At 42.7% G+C, this 11,715-nt stretch overlaps 1 protein-coding gene across 1 annotated transcript in view; it reads right to left on the bottom strand.

Annotated features, from left to right (window-relative positions):
- Positions 1-2,998: 2,998 nt before the first annotated feature.
- Positions 2,999-11,715, bottom strand: part of LOC113974418 (1,25-dihydroxyvitamin D(3) 24-hydroxylase, mitochondrial) — an 8,804-nt gene continuing 87 nt past the window's right edge. Inside the window, exons 1-11 of the mRNA XM_027697518.1 lie at positions 11,531-11,715; positions 11,136-11,229; positions 10,344-10,440; positions 9,082-9,173; positions 8,178-8,289; positions 6,703-6,848; positions 6,225-6,391; positions 5,966-6,044; positions 5,334-5,528; positions 5,133-5,244; positions 2,999-4,297 (exon numbers count right to left, since the gene is read on the bottom strand). The exon at positions 11,531-11,715 is cut by the window's right edge and continues 87 nt beyond it. Of these exons, the coding sequence (XP_027553319.1) occupies positions 5,134-5,244; positions 5,334-5,528; positions 5,966-6,044; positions 6,225-6,391; positions 6,703-6,848; positions 8,178-8,289; positions 9,082-9,173; positions 10,344-10,440; positions 11,136-11,229; positions 11,531-11,715 (1,278 nt within the window). The 3' untranslated portion in view covers positions 2,999-4,297; position 5,133. The remainder of the gene's footprint in view (positions 4,298-5,132; positions 5,245-5,333; positions 5,529-5,965; positions 6,045-6,224; positions 6,392-6,702; positions 6,849-8,177; positions 8,290-9,081; positions 9,174-10,343; positions 10,441-11,135; positions 11,230-11,530) is intronic.

Here is an 11,715-nt window from a genome sequence, read left to right as displayed (position 1 = left end):
CCCTGCCCAAAGAATTGCACTGGTTTCATGGTGGCTCACACCAGTTTCATGTGACTTTACATTTCTCAGTGCCAGCAGATGGATTGCTGGCTTGTACCTCGGAATATGAAAGGGGTTGAAGGCAGTGGGGTTGCAGCCCTGAGCTACAGTAGAGAGAGAGGAGGGATGGCAGCCTGGACAGTCAGGACATGTCCTCCTTCCAGGCCAAAACAACTCAGCAACTCTGGTTTTCACTCACTTGAAAGCTGATACTCAAAAATGCCCAAGAATAAATGTAAGGCAATAAGAATAATGCTCAGTTTCGTAATATAATATTCATACTTTTCCCCAAGCCTTGCCTGGAAGGCTACATTTTAAAAATTTGAATGCAGCAACCCACACCTCAGTATATCAATCCACAAGTTATCAGAAGAATACACGAAGCCAGGGTAAGAGATTAATGAGCTGCTTGTACCTTCAATCTCAATAGGCTCTTTGTCTGAATTATCTGAAGTAAAAAGGCAGCTTTTCTTCTAAAGGTACAACTCTTCCATGAGTTTTGAATATGTGTGCCACAAACTGCTGGAAATCGTTAAACTTGCTCCTTTCACAAAAAGTGAGAATGCATTAAAAAACACCATCCGTACTCCTGCAGTCCCACTAAGATCAGAATGATGGTTCACGTATTTAAAATTAAGAATGTGTTGAGTTCTTCTCCAAAAATTTGTCCTGAAATGAACTTTAGCTGTGAACAATTGGCAGAATTAATTTTTCAGGTTTTGGGTAATTTTGTCCCATTAATCAAAGTCAGCACTGACACAGGTGAGAATTCTACCTCTAGTTGTTGAGCACAAAGGTCCTCCTCAGCATGGAAGGAGACAAACCAGGACACATTATCTGTCAGGTAATCAGAGCAGTGAAAGGTGTACACAGAGACTGACTCAGAGCCATGGAACAGCCAGATTATAATGAACAAAACACAGATCAAAAATGCCAAGCTGCCAGTCCTGAAAACTGGCATTCTTTATCCATAAAAAAGCATGGATTAGTTGGCTCCAGCTTTGTCTACACCATTCCCACCAATATGCCCAAGGCCTGAACAGAATTAACTTCCTTTTGGATGGGTAAACCTCCTTCACTTCCTTGCTGAGAAAGTTAATGTGGAGGCCAATTAATTCCGATTATTTTATGATTCAACTCCCTTCCTCTGAGGAGTAACTGTAGGAAATGATAACAGGGAAGCAGTGCTGAAATGAAAATTCTGAATGAGGAACTCATTTCAAAGCAGCAAAGAACTGCACTGAATTTCTCCAGCTGACCACAGGTGAAGGGTTTCATAGACATTTATTAATCTCAGAGGCATCACACTGGGTTTCTACTGCTGAAAAACGAGGGGAAAGAAAACCATGTGGGTTTCTTGATGTGGAAGTCTTGCTTGGTCATTCATTATCTGTGTAGTTTGATAATTACCTATTTCCTAGGTAAATTGCTTTGGACATTTACTTTGAGGTAGGAGATTAATGAAGTTCTTTGCGAACTTCAGGAACTTGAAAATCTACAAAGCTTCCGGAAACACAATTTTCCAGGTCAGTGGTTATTGTACTTTCAGAAATCCAGCAGGCAGCACTCATTTGTACCTCAGCTTGTACAGAATTAGTCAAAACCTTCCTCACAGCAACACCTGTGTAGATCTTTGAGTCCCCTAAATTTAAGTAGCAGGAATAATAAGCAGGGCAGTAAGTATGAACCTGGGATTTACTACACAGGAGCAGTAAAGGATTTCGAAACAGCTGATAACTGGGCTGTCAAGGTCAGTTCAACAAGATAACACCTCTTCCCTCTGCTTGTCTTCAGGAGTTAAATCATCAGGACATTTGTGAGCAATGTGAAGTGCCTGGAATTGAACAAACTGTTTCTGTTTACTCTTGTTTCATATTGGCACAACTCTGCTGGCTCTAATGGAGTAATATTAGTTTATACTGATATAAGAGGAGACTTGGTGTGTGTTACTGTCACAGCAGCTTGGGTAGGTCTCCCCACACAGCTTCACACGAGCTGCCAAAGCTCCCAGGGGATTGTTCTCCCAGCCCACCTTTCCCAGGCTCAGGGACCCAGCGCTCCCAGCTCCCAGCTCAGTGTCAGCAGCACAAACTCCAGTCACTCTAAGGGGCACATGGCAACAGAATTTTCAGAAAAGCACCATCCTCACAGTGCTGTAGGATTTTTCTTACAGCACCAGTCACTCAACCTGAGGCTGCCTTCCCTTGGCAAAGACAGAGCAGGTTTTGACTGTCAGATTTGCCTTCATGTGACCATCAGCCTGTCAGTCACAGTGCTGCTGGATGGCATTTCTTAATATACGTATTTCTTTTGATTCTGCAAAAGTTCAAACTATTTTCATCCTTCCTCGAAACTTTTTATGGATTTTATCTTGTCATAATAGCAGAGAAATGTAACAATCCCATCCCTGGAGACCTCAGTTCTGTGCACACCAGGGAGACGTGTTCAGATACAGAAACTCCTGACAGAGCTTTCATTGGGGTCTCACAGGATTATACAGAGGGAAAGGGGCTGAAAGCTTGAATTTAATTCATTCCTGAATACTGGGGTTGGCCTGGATTGAAGGAATAGCAGAATTAAAGGCACAAAAGGGGTTTGGCACCAAGGCTCTGCCCTGCAGGGCTCAACTCCTCGTACTTAACCCAGGACCCACCTCGCTGGGGCTGGGTGGTGCCAGGCAGTGCCCACCAGACCCTCCCACCAGGAGCTGGGCTTCCCAAACTGTCTCCCAGCTGACTGTCACAGTCCACACAATCCAGCAGCTCTGGGTATCATAAAGCAGGAGATTTTCACTGCGGGATTAAAGTAGAACTTGGTAGAATTTCCAGTTCAAGCCCATTGAGGATGTCAAGCTGAGGGATGAAAGTACCACAGCAGCTTTTTTGCAAGAAGTTGCCATGGAATGCAAGGTTTTTGTAAAGCTACAAAGATTTTATAATAAACTACGGAAGACTAATTATAGAAAAACAATAGAAATCTTTATTTTATTACAAAATTGACTGTTATCAAATTGACTAGAAATATTCAGATAATACACAAATTGCTTTATACATTTTAATAGGGTTACATTTCCATGTCTGAGTATAACAACAGAGGAAAACAAACAAAACACAGGGGATAGACCAACAAATACTAAGAACTTCGATCATTTCAGAGAGTAAAAAAATAAAAACAGCCATTCATGGTTATATATATACAAAGCTGGACTTCAAACTGCATCATTGGAAAAACTAGTGACCATAACAACTAACATATACATATTACATGCAGAGCAGTGACAATTTTAACCTTTAGATACAGATACTGCAATCTCCACAAGAAAAAAACCTATTTGGAATCCTCATTTCCTGGGAAATTGTTCTTTGAAAGATACATTTCATAGTCCTCATCTAATGAAGTTACTATCCTGTTAGGATAATCAGCATTTAATAGTGACAGAACCCATAGGATTCCAGTGGTTCCATTTTTGAATGAGGCCTTTTCATGCAATAAAAGGCCATTAAGGTTTGACAATAAAGGTGGGATAAAATGGTTTGTGCAGGAATCAGAGGCACGAAACTCCCTGGGCAAGAGCAGAGATTGTGCCAGGCACAGCATTGTGTACAAATCAAAGCACTGTGCAGGCATGAGGAATAAATCCTGTTATGTACATTTGTCCTTATATTCTTATATAACACCAGGGAAATATCCTTCTTTAATTATCCTGATTTTCAAGCCCTGTTTTTAGCTTAATTCCTGGCTGCCATCTCATGTCTCAGCTTAATCCATGATTGGTAAGGACTAAACCAGTTTCTTCTCCCTTAAACTGACTTCCCAAGCTCTTCCACTCTGAGCTAGTAGGGCCAGTGCAGTCAGGACTGAACCCAAACTGGGAGGCAGCTCTTTCCAGGCTGCTCTGTGGAAGAGCCTGAGGCTGCAATAATTTCCCTGTGCGCTGACAGGAACTGTCCAGAACACTCCACAGCTCGTTGTCCTGGGCAGTCCCTCAGCTGCACTAAATCACTGTATTTCCACAGGTATGTGAATGCACATGATGTTTTTCTTTCCTTTTAACACTGGATGAACTAACTAACCACATTTTCCCAATAAAACAGTCTGGGAGCTTTTCTTGGTGCTATTTCTGACTCTGCAGTTGTTCAAGGGACGGGTGTTGCAATTCTTCACTGGCTGGTGGAGCCTCCACAGCTTTGACTTCTCCAGTTGATGCCTATTTTTTAAGAGGAGGCAGCAGCAGGGTTGTCATTTCTTTTTCTGCAAGCTGTATTGAAGAGAAAAAAAATCTATATTGTTATCAATTATCTCAAAGTAAACAGCACTGAGAAAACTTCAGTTAAAGGAGTTGATACTCAGATTATACTCAGTGATTTTCTTCCTGTGGTGTTGGCCAGCACAAAAATATCTTCCATAGTACTCAAATGTCACTTGATTTCTAATTTGAGGATTTAATTCTAGGTCAAAGACTTGGTTTTTCAATTTAGATTGTTAGACAAATAAGCTATTTTATCAGCTCATTTGTGTAAGCTCATGAGAGCAGAGAAAATCTTACATTCGATTTTATTGAACAAAAATGTATAATAACTTGCAACATTGCAAAATTATTTATGAATAGATTTTTCTTTGTCCTTATGCCTAAAATCAAGTTTTGTTATCTGAACTCTGCAGAGCACTGATGTACTGTTCCTTCACTAAGGTTATTCAATCTGTAAATTGATGCTCAAAATCAAAGGCTATTTTTCAGGAAATTTCTTGTAGAAATGCAGTGGAGAAGTTATATTATAACAAAGTAATGGCTATTGTTTTCTCCAACAGTGTACACATTTTGATTTTGCCCTTTCTGATCTGCATTATGAGAAGAAGACTTGTTCTTGGATTATAAAACTGATTTCAGAGCCACAAGGTGTAAGAAATTTGTCTTCTTAGTACACAGAATATTTTCTGTTAAAAGTAATGAAAATTAATGGTATTTCATCCATCTCACACTGGGAGGATGAAGATTAGACAAACACCTCTTGTCTTGCACTCCCAGTTGTGTGGAAATTCTGGACGATGCTCAAAGGCAGGTCTGCTGTGCTCCAGGAGCCCCCTTCCCTCACCTCATCTCCTGTGGAATGCGATGGGCAGCTCCCGGCTGGGAATGAGGATTCCCGAGTGCAGAGTCTCCACCGGCCTCTGGTCAGTGGCCACCACTTGGTATTTGCGGATGAGCTGAAACACAAACGTTTCCATCAGTGTGCTTTGGTAGAAGCTGAAGGCCCACTGTGCACAAAATGCCCTTTTTTTTTTGGAGTGTTTACCCAGCAAAGGGCCAAGTGGAGCTGCAGCTCTGCCACGCGGCGCCCGATGCACATCCTCTTCCCCATCCCGAAGGGAACGTGGGAGAACGGATGGATCAGGTTCTTCTGGAACCAGCGCTCTGGTCTGAACTGAGTCCAGTGGCTGAAGTACTCCTCATTGCAACCCAGGGCATGGCTGTTTATCATCAGAACAGTCTAGAAACAAAGAGAGCCTCGTTACAAATCGGCCCAGAGCTGCCAAGTGAATCAGCTCGTTGATGGAAAAAAACAATGCAACAGTGAAGGCGAGGCAGTTTGCTCAGGAGATGCCATGCAATTCCCTGAGGATTAATCTGAACACAGAAAAAGTCACAGTTTCCTCAGAAAAAATCATGAGAAAATTGGGGGAAAAAAATATTTGAAGCAGCACAGCAAAATATTTTCAGACCAATATTTCTGCCTGAATCCATCAGCAGCGCAGGCAGGTTTGGGGTTGAGTTTATGGGAATGTTTGGTGTGAATTCCTCATTCCTTATGCTGGGCCTCATCCTTTGGCAAAGTCAATTTAAAACTGAAATATGACAGACTTCTGTTGTTTATAAGACAGTTAATAAATGGCAAAACACCCTAGTAAGTTAAATTCATTGTCTTACCCCTTTGGGCAGCACATAATTTCCCAGAACCATTTCCGTGTCGATGGTGCGAGTGGTAAACGGCACTGATGGGGTTAATCTACAGTGAGAAAAACACAATGGGTTAAATTTCCAGCATTTTTTCTTCCTTTATCTCTCATAGTTCATCTTAAACAACCAGATGAACAAAATTATATGTACTAGAAAATTCTTACTCCTCTGGTACACACAAGCTGGTAAAAAACTTTGTGATCGTTTTGCTCTTATTTAGGAATTTTACCTCATGGACTCTTTCAGACATGCTTTCAGGTAAGGCATATTCTTCAAGTTCTCAGCACTTGGGGTCTCATTAGCAGCCAAAACATTCTTTATTTCCTGGAAAAGCTTCTGCTGGACACGTGGATTGCGTGAAATGTTATACAGAGCCCACAGTAAACTATTGGCTGTCTGAAAGAAACCAAAAAGAAATGTAAGACCCCCATTTGTGGTGACAGAAGGAAGAAGTTGCCAAAAGTTCAAAGCAATATTTATGGCTGGTCACTGATTTATGGTTTTTTGAAAGCCTAAGGGATTATGAGCCATCTCAGTTGTTCTCTGGGAACGATGAGCAGAAGAACATATCTATGATTTCAGGTAAATATTCGTTTGCACTTGGGCCAGCAAAGCAGGATTAGCTCCCTTCCAGGTGTCAGGATGGTTGGGTTCTGGAGGCAGGCAGGGAGTGGAAGGATTTTAAGCTCTTGCAAAGCCAGGTTTACCGTCTCCACCCCAGCAATCTGGAGCTCTGCGATGGCAGCGTACAGCTCCTTCTTGGAAAGTTGTCCTCCAGAGTAGATGTCACACAGAAAATCCTCCTGGGGGTTTGCAGAGTGTTTTTCCAGTCGACAGTCAATGGAGTGTTTGGCTGAGGAGGGAGGAGAGGGAGGTAATTAATGGAAAATCAGTAAAAATACTGTACAAATAAAAACCAACCCACGTCTGACATGCAGGATCTTGAAAGGAGGTGCCAAGCTGGGCTCTTTTTGCAAGCGGTGAATAAATAGTGAGTATATTTATACTGATTAAAGTAGGATATTTTCACTCTTTAGACAAAAAACCCAGTCCCAAAAATCACTTTTGAACAGAAGAAATTCCTGCAAACTCTTAGGAATTCTGCTTTCTTAAATCAGGAAAGGAAATCAGTGAGACATTGAGTGAAATATTTAGCAAACAGAAATACAAGTGTGTGAAATTTATTGCCTCCGGTTTTCAAAGGGGATCAAGGTGTTAAAAAAATCAAAGAGACTTAGTACTCAGGCTCCCTGGGGGGAAATGTAAACCTTTGATTTACAAGGGGAAGGCACAAAGAGATGCCAAATTTCCACATGCTGGGGATTTTTTTTTAAATACAGAGAAGTAGATTTTGCCCAACACCTTATAGTTCCTAGTAAGGAGTTATTCCTGTCAAGTGAAGGTGTTAAACTGTTTTTTCTAAACAAAACTGCTCTAAAGTATCTTTCCTAAACCCCATAAACTAAGAAGCAATAAAATAAGTGCACATGTGGCTGGCTTGACCAAAAGTCTTGAAGTATCAAGCACTCAAATACAACCACCCAAGTGCCAAAATCTTTCTCAACTTTTAGTGACACTTGTCACTGTTTAGCAAAATATTAAAAATACAAACTTAACTTCATATCTAGAGTTAGAGTAATTTTTTAAACCTTGAAGGCCAATTCATCTTAAATAGTCAAAAAAACATGGTCAAAAAGCCAAACTGTACCTTACAATTTAAATTGCTTCTAAGATTTGCAACCATATTCCAGGTTGTTCAGAAAACCTGTAATTTGTTTATTTTTTTTTAGCCAACAGGTTTTGTTGCGTGTAAAATTCTCGTTTCTCAGGAAAACAACTCCCTTTGAGGGATGTCCCTTTTCTCACTCATATACTTGCCTTTAAAGAGATTATGCACTTTCTGGCTATTTTATGACAGATTAAAGTGGAATTAACTGCTGGCTCCCAAAATCCTGGGGCTTTTCTGGGAATTGGGTATTGTCCCACAACCAGACCTGAGTGTTAGTCATAAAAAACCTGCTCCCATGTTGGAATTAGTCTGTGTTTAGTGCAGCAAAGCTGTTCCAATCCGTGCTGAAGTGATTAACAGCAGCAGAGAACAGTAGCAAGGATGAAGAGAGTTAATTCCACCAAGCAGGAAACAGAGGTAAAGGAAAAGAACAATATTGTTTAAAACAATAACCTGTTTTAAATATATCATCCCATGCTTTAGTGTGAGCTTGCCAGACTTTTGTGTTCAGCCCCTTGTGAAGTTCCACAGGGGTCACCATCATCATCCCAAAAGTGGCCATCATCTGTGGTGGAGAAAGAGTTTGGGAAATCTGTCTTTAATCTATATTTATTTGCAATCTCTGAACAAAATGAGACTGTAAAGTAGGAGGCAGTTTTCGGGAAGGCAAGATTCTGGCAGATTTTCCATCCTGGAGGGAAAGGATGGGTCTCAACCTACTTAGACCATATCCAGCTAAAAATTAGGGACAGCCAGGAGGAGGATATGAGGCTTCTCCAGTGGGCAATGCATCTTCTCTACTTTAGGCACCTGTTTAGAATATGACAAGCTAATTTTTGGCAGTGCCCCTCTCTCCCTTGACAACAGATGGAGCTAAAAAATTAGGCTGGGCTAGATGCCTATCTTTTGCATGACTAAAATTAGGCAGGTTTGTATCACCAGAGTCCAAGTTACAGCAAAATGCACAGCAGGTTTGCCTGCAGGAATGAGTAACCTCCAAATCCAGCATTTTTGCACAATCCCACACAACCCCAGCAGTCCCACCCAGCAAAGAGCAGCGTTGCACAACAGGTGTCTCAGAGGCAGAGCAGAGTTAACCAACCAACCCACCAACTCCATTTCCAGGATTACCCTGATATCCATGCAGCAGTTTTCCCTGTCAGGTTTAGGCATCACATAAATGAGACAGTTCAGATGTTCAGGATTAGCTTTGTCACTTTGGATGTGCAAAGCTGCCAACACACAGGTAGCACAGAAGCTCGAGGTGCTGTTTTTTGGGTGACTCATTTAAGCTGCTGCCTCTCATTAGCAGTAGGGGTAGGAAATCACTACAGCCCCAGGAAAGACTCTTCCATACCGTTTTTACTGCCTTGATGAAGTTCAAACTTTCTTCTTCCACGTCCTGCTGCAGGAGGCCAAACCTCTTTCCATACAGCACCAGACAGATACCTGTTGTTAAACAGTGTTATAATTAAATGATGTAAGAAAAAGTGTGTGTGTTGTTCGTCATTTGTCAAGGAATGGCTTGGATTATCCTTCTGGAAAATGTTCCATGAGACACACCTGTGAGAGTAGCACTTTCTAAACACCTTCTGCCTCTTTCCCTCAGACTCAAGTAGAGTATCCAGCTAAAGGGCCCTTACAGCAGCACCACAGATCCCCTCACGAGCAGCAGAGCCTTCTGCCAAGCAGGGCTGGCATTATTTGGTAAATAATTTTGGCAATGCTACTGAAGAGAACTGAGTGGCAGGAAAACTGGACCTGAAGAGGCCATCTCCTCCAGCATTCCTAGGTCATCTCCTCCAGCATTTCCTAGCCCTTCCCACAGCCAGAAACCACTTGCAAACACTGGCAGCGTCCCGCACTCCACCAGTTTCCACCCCTTTCCACTTGCCTTTTCTTCTTTTTTTAAGGCTCTCACTTCCTATTTGTCCTTTTCCAAAATCAGCCTTCACCACTGACAGGGGAAAAAAAAACACTTTCAGGGCCTCAGTCCACAGGCTGCTGAGCTGAGCCAGCCAAGAGCAGATGGCTCTGGCAGAGCTTGTTCAGTAACACACCACAGCCAACATCCCTCCTTTTGGGAACCACTGAGGCTGTTTCTTCTGCCCTAGGTCATTCCTGGCAGATTCCATATAAAGCTTTCTAAAGATGGAGGCTCCTGACTTGGTAACTTATTCCAGTGCTTCTGAATCCCAACGTAAACATCTTAAATGGGATTTTCCAAGCTTTGTCTGAATGAGCAGTCCTTCACTGTTATTGGATCATTTCATTGATCTTGTGCTGCTGGTAATTAACAAACATCAGATGGACAAAAAAAGGTCGTGTGCTACCTGATCCTAGTCTAGATAAATGCACCATGATTCCCTCAAGTTTTGGATTTATAAGCCATTACAATGTTTGAATGTTTTTAGTAAGTCATACAGGTAACCAAACAGAGGAGCCTGTGTAGCTGCTGATGAATTTTGTCTGTGATAGTTCCCTGGATATTCTGTAACTCACTTTCCAGGATATTGTAGCTGACAGTTTGGAAATAATCAGCCAATATATTCATCCCTGATCACACTGGAACTGAAATGCCATGGCAGGTGCACCATACTCAGACAAAAAATAACCTACTTTCAAAGGACCATTTGTTGAATTCTGAATATACATCTTCCATCTGTCCATTGTGGTTACATATTTCATCTATTCTGCGCATGAAATCCTCCAGGACCTGAGCAGTGGAAAGAAGAGAGAGAAAATAAGGGATAAAATGACATCAGCTAATAGAAATCCTGTGCAATTCAGCATTTCAACTGTCTTTTAAATAGATAACAATCTTGCCTAAGAGAGGAATCCTTCTGTTTCTTGTTCTTTGAACAATATTCAACTTCCCCCTGTGTAAATGTATGTTTGGATTTTACAGACTCTTGTGCTATCGTGGCTTGTACCTCCATAAGCTGAGCTTTCCTCCACAGGGATGAAACACTTCACTCTGGGGCAACACTGGAATTTCACAATGAAGAGAATTAAGCTGTTTATCAGAGATGCTCCTCAAGCTAGGTGAGGAACACAGAGGTTAAGGAGGGAGGTGTTCACTGATGGGGGTGGAGACATAAGAATAAAGGAGTAAAGGCAAAAACTACTGAATGCAAGAGAAGTAGGTAAAAACTGCCTGCAGGAGTCTGTGTCGTCGTGGAATGGTCTCGTTGGGTGGAGACAGACAGTCTCAACTACAGGTTTCTGTGTGGTCTCACTTTTGGTCAGACCCTGGTATTCAGTTTGTACTTGTTATTCCCTGAACAGTCTGAGTATGAACTCATGGTTTTATCACTGTAGAACAAATCAGCAGCTATCCAGATAAAACAGATCTGCTTTTATTCCCCAGGTTTGCAGGGGATAAAGGAAGGATTTCTCAAAGCCCAGTACCTCATTGATAGCAGTATCCAGCTTCACAACTTCCCTGGGCTTCATTAATTTCTTTTGAAAGGCACTTCTTACCCTCTGCCAGTCCTTTCCTTCCCTAGATTGAAATAAAGACAGAGAGGTTGGGAAGCGAGAGACTTAAAGAAGAAGGAAAGAAGAAGAAAACCCCAAACCCACCCATGTGCACCACGACACCTCTGATGCTTCATCACACGGACAGCGCCTTGCGCTCCTTGGGGAGGGGGATGAGCCCCGGGAGCGCAGCCCGGGGAGCGGAGGGTGGGCTGGAGCATCCCCCGGGCACCTGGGACCCGCCCTATCCCGCACCAGCTCCCCCGCACCGCAGGGACCAACCGGCCCTCCCGGCACCTCCCCGGGATGCTGCGGGCGGCACTTACAGGATGAGCAGCCCGTAGCCCTCGTCGCGATAGTCGCGATAGGCTTTCCAGGGCTTGATCTCGAGGCGCTGGGGGCAGGCGCTCTCCCGGCGGTACAGGGCTTCCAGGAGGCAGGGCGCGGCGATGTGCACCGAGTCGAAAGCCCCCAGCTTCATGCGGAAAATCTTCCCGAACCTCCGGTGGTA

Source organism: Neopelma chrysocephalum, unplaced genomic scaffold (genome assembly GCF_003984885.1).
Source record: "Neopelma chrysocephalum unplaced genomic scaffold, ASM398488v2 Primary Assembly neopelma1_119, whole genome shotgun sequence".
In the NCBI taxonomy this organism is placed as follows: domain Eukaryota; kingdom Metazoa; phylum Chordata; class Aves; order Passeriformes; family Pipridae; genus Neopelma; species Neopelma chrysocephalum.
This window is presented reverse-complemented; position numbering and strand designations above follow the sequence as displayed.